The sequence below is a fragment of the Leucopleurus acutus genome, assembly GCF_964270905.1.
Source record: "Leucopleurus acutus genome assembly, chromosome: 2".
NCBI lineage: Eukaryota > Metazoa > Chordata > Mammalia > Artiodactyla > Delphinidae > Leucopleurus > Leucopleurus acutus.
In genome coordinates, this window is record NC_139143.1 from 176,945,626 (window position 1) to 176,959,378 (window position 13,753).

The window sequence follows — 13,753 nt, forward strand, 5'->3', positions numbered from 1 at the left end:
CCTGGTCCTGGAGCCCGCCCGGCCCTAGCCCTGCAGTTCCCGTGGTGACCAGCTGAGGGCACCCGGGACCGCGGCGGACTCCTCAGGCCCATTTCAGAACACATGTTTAAAGAGCGTTCTTTATTCTCATGTAGTGGTATTCCCGGATAATAAGCCTACCCACACACACAATTTAAAAAACCAAACGACACGCTGCCCTAAGAGAAGTAAGAGCCCTCACTTCCACAGATAAATAGTCTGGTACGATCACACCACAGGACCTAATGAAGTAACCAAATGCTTGCCCCTGTTTGTATATTAAAAAAATTTAGATTTAAGGGTAGAAAAATCTTATCGTGGTACCTGACTTCTAGTTCAGAATGGCTCCAGTAGCTACATCTTTTGAAGACTCAGTCTGTATAAAGCCATACTAAAAAATATGTAAACCAGAGTTAAGTTGTAGGATGGGATAAACAGGCCTTTCCCCCACGTGAATATCTGGGGGGATATTTGATGCACAGCAGGTCTCCTTGGGTGGGATTCTCCCTGGCATAGCTTTCCTGGCCTCCACCCACTGAGTGACAGCGGTGACCCCCAGTAACTGCAGAGGACCAAAACCACCCTCACGTATTTCCCTAATGCCCTTCAGGGGGCAGAGCCGTCCCCGTTGAGAACCATTGCCAAGGTGGGGGCCTTGGCTGGGTGAAGAGGGGTTCACAGCATCCCTGACTGGCTGAGTGGGAGCGTGGCACCTTAAGGAACTGTCGGGGCATCCCATCCCCCATCTTACAGATGGACCAGTAGAGGCCCAAAGCAGGAAGAGATTGTGCTAGGAAAACACAATGAGTGACCAGCTGAGCTGGGAGCCGCAACCCAGATCTCCTGTCCCCCCGGTACAGGGCTCAGTCCGCCCAGCTGCCCAGGGTGGAGCTCTGGGCGTAACTAGTCTCCCTTCCAGTTCAACTTACCTGCTTCTGAAAATGGGCAGGGAGTGCCATGCCCTTAGCAGGGGGACAGGAGAGGGAGGCTGGCTGGATTCCAGCCTATAATGTGTGAGAGGGTCTTGGCTTCCCCTCTCCTTAGGGATGTAGCAGTTGCACACCACTAGAGCCCTACCTTTATTTCTTCCCAATAGTTGGCTGAGCGCTGTGTGTGTGTGTGATGTGTGTGTGCACGTGTGTCTGTGTGTATATTTTGTGTGAACATAATGTGATCTGTGTGGGCCTGTGATTTCTGTGTATGAATCTGTTGTCATTGGTGTGTATTCACATGTGTGTACAAACCCAGCCACAGTCAGTAGGTGAGCGCTCACCGATTTGGGACCTGTGTGTGTGAGTTTGATTTGACCTTAGCATGCGTGTGTGCATGTGGGTTTGTAAGTGTGGGGCTGGTGTTCATGTGAGCACGTCTGCATGCATTTGACCTTGATATGATCACTGTAGGCATTAGTTAGATGTATCTGTGCACAGTACAAGGACAAGTGCACGTGTGACCTGGTGAAGTTTCTGTGCAGGTGCGCACACAGGTCCACTACAGACTGTCTTGTTCATCCTCTACCCCTAGTTCCTGAAGAGTGTCAGACACACAGTAGGTTTCTGAATAGGCAGAGGTCTCAGGAACTCGTTGAATGGGATGGCAGTCTCAGAGTCAGGATGGCTGGTTCATTAACTTCACTGGGCAGCCACTTGGGGAGACGGTGTGAGCCAAGCCACACCCACTCCTCCCTCCTTTCCCAGGGCCTAGGGACCCTCCAGGAGAACTCCTTTTCCAGGAGCTCAGGGTTTGCAGCATCTTGGGATTGGGTGGGTGTGGCTTGGCTAGAAAGGTCATGAGCTAAGGACAATGATGCTTCGAACCTATGAAATTCTCATTTTTCCGTGATTCAGTCTCTAACCCAGCAAAGTAAAAGTGGGTGTTTTAACAGATGAACAAGCTGAGGCCCAGAGAGGAAAACTGGTTAACACAGGAGGCTGCCTGGCCGGGCAGGAAGCCCGGGATTGTCCTGCCTCCTGCCCAGGATGCCCCCAGCAGATATCGTGGTTGGGAATGACAGGGGGGAGGGAGAACAGGGGAGGTTGCTGGGGACCCTAGCAAGAATTGACCCCACCAGTCCCATCTGGAGCCCAGACCTGAGATCTTCCCAGGAGCCTGCCCCTCCCTGTGCCCTTACATTTCCATGCTGAGGGTTGGGACGTGGGAGCTGGAGGCAGGTGGGTGGAACTCCCAGAGTTCAACCCAGGGTGAACTTGGGAAGGGAGCTCTGCAACCCTCCACCCCTGCATCCTTCCCTCCTCCTTCACACAGTCTGGCACCTGTTTGGGCAACTCTGGTGCAAATCTAGGAGGGCTAGAAGGGAGGCTTCCTCCTAGAGGGAGGGCCTGGACCCTGGAGGGCAGCCTGGCTCTGGTTTCTAGGGGAGAGGCTGCAGGGAAAGGAAGAAGGGAGCTCTGTCCCACCCCAAAGACGGTAGTGGCTTCCCAGTGCCAGTCGGCAAGCACCGGTTCTGTGCTGCCTGGAGACTGTTGAGCTCCCTGTCACAGCGGCCAGTGGAGGCTGGACGTCTGGGGACTGTTAAATACGATACAGCGAGGAAATGTCAGAGCCTGGCCTGGCACCTCCGCCCTTACTGCCCCACCTCTGTGTGTGTCTGTGTGTCTGTCTTGGAGGTTGTTTCATGTGGCCACACATAGAGCTGCCCCCTTCTTTCCAACAGCTGCCTATACCGCATGGTGCACTTGAACTTTGATCTATTTATCTGGATGGCTGTTAGTTTGTTTTGGAACTCTTACTAATAAATCTTTGCTAACTCAAAAAAAAAATGGTGAGTTCACGTAGTTCGGCCTAATACAAATGATACTGCAGCGAGTGTTTTATTTAACAAGCTCATGCGATTCAAATACTATTCTCAATGCTTTGTAAGTATTAAATTAGTTAATCCTTGGCAAAACCCTTTGAAGTAGGTATTTTTATATTCATCATCAACCCTATTTTGCAGATGAAGAAATTGAGGCACAGAAAGGTGAAGTGACTTGCCTAAGGTCACACAGCCGACAAGTGGGAGAGCTGGAATTTGAACCCTGAGAGGGTTCACAAGAATGAGGATATAAGCACTTGCCTTCCTGTCTCTTGTCCTTGGCCATTTATCTTGAGACTCACCTGTGGTGACGTAGAGGGTAAATTCTCAGAAGTGGTTTTGCAGGTTCAGAAGGTGCATTTAAATTCTGCTCTTGCTGGCGGGACCGGGAGCTGGCCTGGGAGTGTCCTGAGCGTCGCCGGCTGAGGGACTGTGACACCCACACCCACCCCACCCCCAGCTCTTGCCAGTGAGGCAGCTGCAGCTGGTCAGAGCCCAAGAGTCCGGAGCCCACACTGGGCTCTTTGTCTTCGGTGGGAACCCTGCAGCCCCCATGGCCCCTCTCAAGGGCCCACTGTCCCAGCACCAGCAGGGCCTCCCGGGGGCCAGGCCCGGCTGGGAAACTTGGCACATCAGAGGCCTCTTGGCCACCCTGCCAAGTGGACATGCAGAGCCCACTCAGGAATCATTCCCACTGAAAAGAGAGCGGCGAGGCTGAGGGAAATGTCCAGGTGGGTGCACCACCCTGGATGGGGCTGGAGTCCTGGGTCGCAGCCCTGACACTGTGCACACCCCTTATGACCCAGGCCCAGTTCCCGGTCCTTGCCTCCACCCCAGCTCTCTGGGTGCCCCTGCTGCTGCTACCACTTAGGAAGGAAAGACTTTCTCCCTCTTTGGGCAAATCTCAGTGCTCCTAGGGTTTGCCCCTCAGGAGCCCTACCAGACTGCCCTGTGAGGAGTGGGCTTCCCACACTGCCCCGGAATCTGCCACCCTGCCCGGAGCAGAAGGAGCCCAGCCCTGGCTCCAGAGCACCCTGCCAAGAGACAGCCAGACCCTCCTCTGAGAACCAAACCAAGGCAGTGGTTCTAGGGCTGCGAAAATCGTGCTGGCCCTGCCCAGGCTCTGAACTCTGCAAGGGGCTCTTGAGGGCTCCTCCACCCACCAGAATGTGTGGAGAGGAGAAGGGGTCCAGGGTGGGGCAGAGAGGGGGGCTGGCGGGGGGTGGAAATCCACCAAGACAGGAATATTTGCTGTGAGCCAAGGTCTCAGTTTCTTCACATCTGAAATTAGGAGCCTGCTGTGCCCCCCATCCCCCACCTGGGTGAGGCAAACTGTGGAGGCCGGTACCCAGACCAGCCATTTCCCAGGGGAAGATGGAACTCACTGAGCCCTGGCTCAGGGCCCAGGCGGAACAGCTCCTGAGAGGCTTCTGAAGAATCCCTGCCACCCTATCGTTGTGCCCTTGGGTGTCCCTTCTCCCTCGTCCCCCCACTGCATCTGTTCCCTGCAGTCCCTCTAAACAGAAAACCCCACAGAAAACCTCAGGTTTCTAAGAAGGCCTCCCTGGGTGCAGGGGGTGGGGGCAGAGTGGGTGTTCTGGGAGGGGTGGGTGAGTCCTGGGGACAGGGGCAGTGTCCCCTGTCTCCTGACACACCTTTACTTGGGTCAGGAGAGACTGTGAGTTCTGGGTGAGTTGGGTGCAGAGGAGGGCCTCAGAGTGTTTGTTGAGTGAATGTGTGAACGGCTCTAGAACTTCGAGCCCAGTTTCCCTCCGAAGGGAAGGTTGCTGAGGAACCCAGGATGGATGATTTTCAAGAAGAGGTTGGGGCATCTCCATTCCCCCTCTTCCTCTTCACCTGGGCAAAGAAGGGCTCCTGGGAGTGGGGGATGAGAGTGGGCAATTCCTTCCTTCACTCTTTCAAGAGCAGAGCTTCGACCCACAGTGCGGGACTCTCCTAGCTGACACTTATTTAGCATTTACTGTGTCAGGCCTGGGCAGAGCGCTCCACACACATTAACTCACCACAAGGGCCCCGCGGGATTCGTCCTATTTTACAGATGAGAAATTCGAGGTACAATGCAGACCATTTTGACCCTGGATTCCAAATTCTGGACCCGGCTCACTATGAGCTTCCCCTTCGTGATGACAGGGGGACAAATCCGCCGACAGAACCGGAAGGCTCTAGGGGGGATGGAAGAGGGTGTCGCCTCCAGAAGAGGGTCTGCAGCCCGGTACGCCCTGGTCTGGGGGGTGGAGGGTTGGCCTTGTCCTAACCTCTCCCCGACCCCCGCTACCGCCCGGCCCTCCCGCCTCCCCGCCCCGAGGTCCCAGCTCGGAAAGTCCAGCAAATCCCCTGCCCCCGGCCCGAGGGCGGCGCGAACAAGCGGCCCTTTCTGCGCGCGGCTGCCGACAGCTGGACCGCAGCCCGCGGGGGCGCGGACAATCCCGGGGCTTGTGGCCGGGGGCGGGGCGGCCCGGGTTGCCAAGGTGACCCGGGCGCGGGGAGGCGGCTCCGGCTCGGCGCGGGCCGGACGGGTGGCGCGGGCGGTGGCAGCACCATGAGCGGCCGGAAGCGCAGCTTCACCTTCGGGGCCTACGGAGGGTAGGTGCGCCGGGCGGGGGCGCTCGTGCGCGCGCGGGGGTGCGCAGGGAAGGGCGGGGGGCGGGGGACGCGCGCGCCCGCGGGTGTCTGCCTTGGTTTCTGTAGTTGTGAATTTGTGCTTAGGTGTGAGGTGAGCGGTTTGATGTCAGTACGTAACTCGTAGGATTGGGAAGTCTGCGTGTGCGTGTGTGTGTGTGTGTGTGTGTGTGTGTTCCGATTGGGTGCCCCTGTGCACGCGTGGGGACGCGAGTGGCCGCGGGCATTTCTGTGTTTGTGTCTAAGTGTGTGACAGTGTTTATGTGTATGACTGTGTTTATGTGTATGACTGTGTGTGGACCGGCAGGTGGGCCTGTGTGTGTGCACTCCTGGGTGCACGTATAGGTCGTGGGGGTGGGAAAAGGCAGGTCAAGGGGAGGCCCTGCAGGGGCCCTGACTTGGGCTCTGAAGCTGCTGGGCCCCAGCAGTGAGGCTTTGGAGGAAGGGAATCTAGAAGCCATTAGGAGGCCCCCGCCCACCTCCACCCCTGGGTACCTCGCTGCCCCTATCTCAGGCTGCCTGGCTCTCAGGAACCCCCTCCTCCCAGGGCTGCTGGCTGCCTGGACCTGGAGACCTGTGGAGGCGGGGGGAGTCAGAGTGGTGTCTGGTCCATCTTGGGGTCACTGTTCCTCCTGACCCCAAGTGCCCACCCCAGAGGAGTGCAGAGGTGGGCTGGGAGGATCCTTGCCTTCGGCAGAGGTTTGGTAAATTGGAAGGAAGACTGGGTAGACAGACTGGCCAGAACCCCTTCCCTGGCTGGCCAAGTAGTGGCATAACCTTCACCAGGCCCTGCCTCCCTGTGGTCAGAGGGACCCACGGGACCCACCTTTTGGGTGCAGAGCATTTGGGGCTCACACTGTAACACTGCAGAATATGTGCTCTTTGATCTGAGGGGATTGTGTCCAAGGTACTCCCCTCTCTGGACACCCAACCTCCAAGGGGACCCCGCAGAGGGGCTGGGTGGGGTGGGAAACAAGAGGGCTGCCCTCCCTGCCTGGGGCCCTGCTAGCCATCAGGTGATGGTCCTGGGTTGAGCCCTGAGCCTCCCGGTCAGCTGACACCGAGAGGCAGCCAGGCAGTGGGGCTGCATTCTGTTGTGTGACCTTGGGCGAGTCCTGGCCTCTCTGGCCTCACTTTCCCCATCTGCAGAGTCCGCATTAGCTGATCCCTGGGAGACCCCAGTCCTGCCTCCCCAGAAGATGTCTCCTTAGCTGGCGGAGTCTGGTTTGGGGCCCCTTTCCGGTTCTCCTCTGGCCTCTGACCAGGAGGCAGGAGTTGTTTGTTGTTCCAACAGCTGCTGAGCCCCTCGGCCCCCAGCTGGGCTGGAGGCTGGAGCCCTCCCCTATCTCAAGGTGCCCTCAGAGGGTAATGGGGGGGAGCCTCTGGGAGGGGGCGCTGCCTATACACCCTCTCTAATGCCAGACCTGGAGAGAGTGGGGGAGACAAGGCCAGCGGGTGGCCCCTGAGCTCTGGGGGCTTGAGGTCTTCCTCTGGTTCTGCTCTGGGTTGGGGGTGGGTAAGGAGAGGAAGCCCCCCATGGGTCTCCTGCGCCCAGATTCCCAGGCATTTGTCCCATTGGGTGGATGTGAGTGAGCTCCAGCTCCGGGATCGAGGCAGGCCACTGGGGAAGGAGAGGGGGGTGTTCTTCCTGCCCACCTTTACAAACACCCACACCCTTCAGTCCTGTCTGGAAACACTCTAGGTTGGCTCCAGCCACACCCCTACATCCTTGCTCTGATCCCAAACTGCCGTAGTCACTGTCCCACCCCACCTGTTCCAGGACATCCCATGCTGAACCCCACCCCTACTGCCACCCCATAGCCTGGTCCTGGCCCCTGCTCCCCTGTCCCCAATCCTGTCTCTCTTCCTTTCTTCTTCACCCCACAACTTCACATGTCCCTAAACTGACATTAGGGCCCCTGCAGCCTGTGGGGGATGGTGACAGTGCGTCAGGCGCCTTAGAAACAATACCCCCTCTAGGCCCCTCTGCAAGGGCGGTGGTGAGTTAGGATTGGCCTGATGTGCTGGGCGAGGCCTGGTAAGAGGGTCTGCCCCCCTCACCTGCTGTCCCTCTTGCTGTGTTTCAGGGTGGACAAGTCCTTCACCCCTCACCGGAGTGCGTGGTGAGTACTGAGGGGCTCTCGGGAGGGGCTGGGCTGCTTGGCCGAACTTTAGAGACACTCCCAAACCATTACTGCCCCCTGTAATGCCAGGCCAGACCCCACCAACCCTCCACCCATCCTCTGCAGGCCTTGGAGTGGGCAGACCCTCTTACCAGCTCTGTCCCATCACCACAGTTCTTTCTAGAGCTCTGCCTTGGAGTCAGGCAAATCAGGTTAAATCTCAGCTCTGCCATTGCCTGTGTGACCTTCAGCAATTCACTCACCTCTCTGAACTTCAGTGCTCTAATCTGTGAAATGGGGACTAAAATGCCTATTTAACAGAGCGAAAGCTGTACCCCCCAAAAAAAGCAAAACACGGCCTGGCATATTGTAGGCCCGCAGTGAAAGGGTTTCCTTCCTTTCCTCTATTCTTTCCCATCTCATGGTGTCTCCTGGCCACTGACCCCCAAACCCTCTACTTCCACTCCATACATAGCCTTCAGGACGCCCTCCTCCAGCCCATTTCCTGTGTCTGAGGCTGCCTCTCTCTGGAGGAGGAAGTGTCTGCAGCTTCCCCAACACTGTGAGCAGTGGGTGGAGGTGCAGCCTCACCTCGGGATTCACACCCCCCAGCCCGATGCCCCAGCAGGCGGGTGCCTCCCGGCTTCCCTGGCACCGGCATCACTTGGGTCCGGCTGGCTGCTCCTGCTGCCACTTTAACTCCAGCAGGAGAGCCCCCAACTGCTCTGGCTTCTGCTTTCTGCCCCTGCTGAGGGCTTCCTGGGGTCCCCAGGCCCTGCAGTGCCCCCCAGCTGCTGGATGACTCCTATCTGGCACCATTGCCTTACCTGCTGCCAAGAGCTCCCTAGGAAGCCACACCTGGGGCGGGAGGCAAACGGGGTGCCCAGGCTGAGCTCCAGGGCCTGCCCTTTTATTTTCCTCTGATGCTCTCTGTGCCACCTGGAGCCAGTTACTCTCCCTCTCTGGGTTTTGTCTCCTGCTGCTGTGCCTCTACTACGTGCAAAGCCAGTTTGAGTCTCTACCATGTGCAAGGCCATATGCCAAGCCCAGCGCAGGGGTAGGGCGAGGAGAGATACAGATGGAGGCGAGAAAAGTGCCTTTTCTTTCAAGGAGTTCAATAATAGTATCCCAACAACTGCCATTTGTCAAGAACCTGCGGTGCACTGGGTACTGTTAGGTGCTTGAATTGCATCATCTCACGTAATCTTTCCCACATCGCTGAGTCAGGGACTATTAGCCTTAACTACAGATGAGAAGAATGGTGCATGGAAGGGGTAAGTGACTTGCCCAGGTTCACACAGCTAGTCAGTGGCAGAGCTGGGATTTGAATCTTGATCTTCCAGGCTCTGTGCAGAGCCCAGAGTCTCACTCACTCCGTCCCAGGGCCTCCAGGCCACCGGGCAGATCTGACAGATGCACCTGAGGGAAGACTTGAAGATGGAGGAGGACTCAGAAGGATGGAGGAGTGACTCAGAAAGCCCACTCTAGGGAGCCTTGAATGAAGAGTCAAAGAGACGAGGGTCTAGGACTAATAGTAACTAACCACTGTGTGACTTTGGGCAAGTCCCTTCCCCTCTCTGGTCCTCAGCTGACACATTTACAAAATAAGATTCTGGGATGACCAGGACTTGCCCATCACCCACAATGCCTTGCCCCATGCCCTCCTTGCTGGAGCTGCTGTCCTTGGTGCTAGCCCCTAGGCCCTCTCTTCCCTCATCCCCAAGCCAATTGCTTAGCCCCCAGCCTGTGCCTGGCATCTAGGTAGTGCCCTGTAAGTGGGTGGTCACTTTGACTATCAGTTATGATCTTCTGGCATTCAAGGCCTGTCTCCACCTCACCTTCCAGGCTGGGACTCACTTCTCCCATGCCTTGCATTTCCGATCAATGGGAATATGAGCACCACCTCCAGGCTTTTGCTCGCCTTGTCCCCTCCCCTTGACCTGCCCTCCCCTCCCATTTCCACACGCCCTCGCCACACCTGCAGCCCATCTTTATCACCATTTGTTGAGTGTTTGCTTTCCTGATCCCCACACCTCCTCTTTTTCTCCTTGAATGCCGTTTCTGCTGCTTACCATGCTTGTAGAGCACACAGTAGAGCTTACTCCTAGTGCAGTGGAAAGGCCATGGCCTTTGGAGCCTGACAGACATTGATTTGAATCTGCCTCTGTCACACACTAGTGGTGTGACCTTGGGCAGGTCACTTCCCCTCTCTGAGCCCCATTTGGTGCTCAGTGGTATTTAATGAATTGGATCTTTCAGCGAGTTGACCTCAGTTGAGTTGAACAAATCCACACAAGAGTGTGGTGTGAGGCAGGGTCTGAGGTCCTTGAAAGCAGAGGTTGCTTGAGTTACTTTTGACTTAGGCCCACTTTCCAGCATAAGTCCCATAAGAGCTGGGCTGTACTCTTCTCATCTCTCCATCCTCCACACAGTCTTGCCCAGCTGCTCAAACCCAGTAAATGCTTAATGAATGTTTGTGGGATTGAATTGAATGTGTCCAGAGGGTGGAAGAGGTGAAACCTTGTCAGGTAGACTGAGAGGGGGTGTGGTTTTCACCACGTATTTTTTTTTTTTTTTTTTTGCGGTACACGGGCCTCTCACTGCTGTGGCCTCTCCCATTGCGGAGCACAGGCTCCGGACGCGCAGGCTCAGCGGCCACGGCTCACGGGCCCAGCCGCTCCGCGGCATGTGGGATCTTCCCGGACCAGGGCACGAACCCGTGTCCCCTGCATCGGCAGGCGGACTCTCAACCACTGCACCACCTGGGAAGCCCTCACCGTGTATTTTTAAAAGGGATTAAGAGGTAGGGGCTTGGATCAAGGGAGCAGTGAGGCCTGGTAGAGGCCAGACGTGATCATGGCTGGATTCCCCTACCCCCTGCCTCTCATCAGCTATTATCTACAGTGAAAGAACACAGAACAAGCGTGCAAATGCCAAGGAATGAGGCCCAGTAGGGGGATTAGGAGCCAGTGGGATAGTGGGTGACTCTGGTTCCGCAGCCCTAATGGACATTACGGTGGATTCAAATGGTGGGGGGAGGAGGGAGGTGGAACAGTGTCAGAGTGGGGGAATGGCTAGGTGGAGTCGTGCAGGGAAGGTGGGTTCTGGAAATACCCTGGGAAGAGGAGGTTCAGCTTTGACCTTAAAGCTGGGCCCCTGGGAGGAGGAGCAGGACCTGGCAAGGACTCAGTGCCAGTGCCTGCTGGGCATTTTACTGTGGTGGCCTCATTAAGTCATGATGACAGTCCTGAAAGTTGGCCTTAGTGTCCCCTTTATAGAGGCCAAAACCAAGACTGAGAACGTTGAAGACTCTGGCCCAAAGTTGCACAGCTGGTGAAGGCTGGATTTGAATCCAGCTTTTCCTCCTGCCAGGGAAGGGTCCTTGGCCAGAGACAAGGAAGCCACAGGAATGAGAAAAATCCTGGTTACGCGGTGAGAGAGGAGGACGAGGAGAGTGAGATAATCCTGGAACACCTCCAAAGCAGAGGGCACTGCCCAGCCCCCTGTGTCCCACCGGGAGGGCCTCTCTGGGCACTGAGATATTTCCCCGTGATAGTAATCGTACCGGTTGCTCCCATATATGAAACATTTCCCAGGTCTCAGGCCCTGGGCTGAGAACTTCATTTAAATTATTTCATTCCATCCTCATACCAGCTTTACAAAGTAGAGACTATTGCTATCTGTCTCCCATTTTACAGATGAGGAAACTGAGGCTCAGAGAGGGGACCTGGCTGGCCCAGGGGAACACAGTCCGTGAGTGGTGAACAAGACTGGCAGCAGGGTCAGCCTGAGCCTGTACCTTTAGCTCCAGCTCTCCTGGAGGCTGCCTGTGCCGACTGGGGGTCTTGGGTGGGCAGCCCCTGTCCTCAGGTGGTTCCTTTCTGTAATCACTGAGCCAGAGGCCCTGGGCGGCGGAGGGAGCCTGTGTGCTGCTGCAGGAAGCATGAGGCTGGCCTCGTTAGTGGTTCTGAAATGCCAGGCGGGTACAGCCTGCTGGGCCTCCTTTTCTATTATGCATCTGGTGGGCAGGACCCCGGTGGGCAGCTGGCAGAGCACAGGACAGGGGAGCTAGCTACCACTTCTTGAGCCCACACCTGCCACCACACCTCTGAGCAGGGATCCCTCAAGGCGAATGCCAGGGCAGCTCCTGCCTCATTCCCCTGGCCCAGCCTGGGTGAGGGGGTTCCACGGGGGACAGGAGCGTGGATGCTGGTCCCCAGCTCATTAGTCTGCCTGTCTCAGCAGCTACTTCTGAGAGAGGCTGGGACCTTGATTGAGCTGAGAGTCATCTGGGACTAGGGTGGGCAGAGGCAGGCTGCTATAGAGTCTTAGGTGCACAGGCTCCTGGCTGCACAGCACCTCGGAGTGACGGTAGTCTTGGTCATTTATTCATCATTCATTCAGCTATAAGGAACTACCGAACACCTACTGTAAGCCAGACACAGTTCTAGGGACTGCAGATTCAGTGGAAAATGAGACAGGCACAGTCCCTATCTTCAGAGAGATTGATTTGGTCAGTTCTTCACCTCTTTGAACCTCAGTTTCCTCATGTGTAAAACAGGGAGTAGGGGAGACAGTCTATAAATAGACGCCCCCCCAAAATACCAAAAGACAAACTGATGGTTGTGCTGAATTTTAAAGCAAGAGTACATGCTAACAAGAGCTGATCCTTACTTGGAGCTTAGCCAGCATGCTGTGTTCCAAAGCCCTTTCCATATATTGATGAATTTAATCCTCACAACCCCATGAGGCAGGTACTGTCATTACTCCTGGTTTAGGGCTGAGGAAACTGAGGCATAGAGAGGCCAAGTAACTTATTCAAGGTCTCTTGGCCAGGCTGAGATTTGAACACAAGCAGCTGGGCTCCAGCTTGTGCATCACCCTGTACTGTGAAGCTGTGGGGTGATGGATGGAGTCATGGAAGGCTTTTCCGAGGAGGTGGCATTTGAACCAAAATCTGGAGAATGAGAAGAGCCACTTGAGAAAGCAGCAGATGCAAAGGCCCTGAGGCAGGAGTGAGTTTGGTGTGTCCTCAGAACAGGAAGGAGGCTGGTGTGGCTGAAGAGATGTGGGAGAGTAAAGCCAGGGGTGGATTTAGAAAGGGGGAGGGGCCAGACTGAGAGTCTCGCAGGCAGAGTAGGAGTCTGGCTACAACATCAGTGACTGACATGCAGAACCACTGAGTCTCAGACTCTTGGCTTTGTGAAATCTTAGAATCAGAGAATTTGGGCCTCCTAGAATCTTTGGAGTTGGAAGAAATGTTTGAGGCACCCTCCTATGGCCTCCCACTAAACAAGGAACCCTCCCTCGGTTCACAACCCTTTGAATATTGGAAGAAGACTGTGGGGGGCCCCTGAGGAAATCGTACCTTTATTTTCAGTGGCTTTGTAGCCCTCCTGAAGCTCATCGTCCCTGGCTGAGACCATCATGACCTTGGCAGCTCCTTGACTAGCCTTTGTCGCTCACTCCTAGTGATGGGGCGCTCACTACCCTTGAAGTATCCCATTCCATTCCTGAGCAACTCAGATGGGTTTCAAAATTCTTCCTTACTTCAAACCAGCTGCCTGAGCTAGAAGCACCTTCTGGGTGTCCCATCCCTGACAGTGGCCCTTTAGTGAGACAAGGATGGGGATTTTGTATCCCCAGGTCCACTCTTTCTTGTCTAAACAGTCCCTCATCCCAGCCCACCCTCCTTTACATCCTCTATTTAGCTCAGTTTGTGCAGGCCTCGAAGCCCCCTTAGTTGTGCCTCTCTGCCTTCCTAGGGCCAGACAATGCCCACTCCTGGGGAAGGCCACTTCTTGGGCAGGGGGGACGCCTAGGAGAGACTCCAGACCAGAGAGGCCCCCTCTTCCAGGAAAGAGGCCTCCCTAACTTAAGGAGATAAGAGAAAGTCTCCTTCAGATGGGTTTTGGTCCTGGGTCTGCTGCTATGTTTCTGTGTGACCTTGGGAAGGGAATCCCCGTCTTCGGGCAGTTTCCCCATGCCCACCTTCGGCACAATCAAGAGGCAGAGATGGGGGCCTTCCTTGGCAGTCCAGTGGTTAAGACTCCGCGCTTCCACTTCAGGGAGCATGGGTTCGATCCCTAGTCAGGGAACTAAGATCCTGCTTGCTGCGAGGTGTGGTCAAGAAAAAGGGAGGCAGAGATGGTCCTGG

At 55.9% G+C, this 13,753-nt stretch overlaps 1 protein-coding gene across 1 annotated transcript in view; it reads left to right on the forward strand.

Moving 5' to 3' along the window:
- Positions 1–5,393: 5,393 nt before the first annotated feature.
- The window catches only part of RAP1GAP (RAP1 GTPase activating protein), a gene marked incomplete at both ends in the record, with an annotated part of 50,868 nt that continues 42,508 nt past the window's right edge, over positions 5,394–13,753 (forward strand). The window contains 2 exons of the mRNA XM_082859967.1: positions 5,394–5,437; positions 7,561–7,596. Of these exons, the coding sequence (XP_082716093.1) occupies positions 5,394–5,437; positions 7,561–7,596 (80 nt within the window). The remainder of the gene's footprint in view (positions 5,438–7,560; positions 7,597–13,753) is intronic.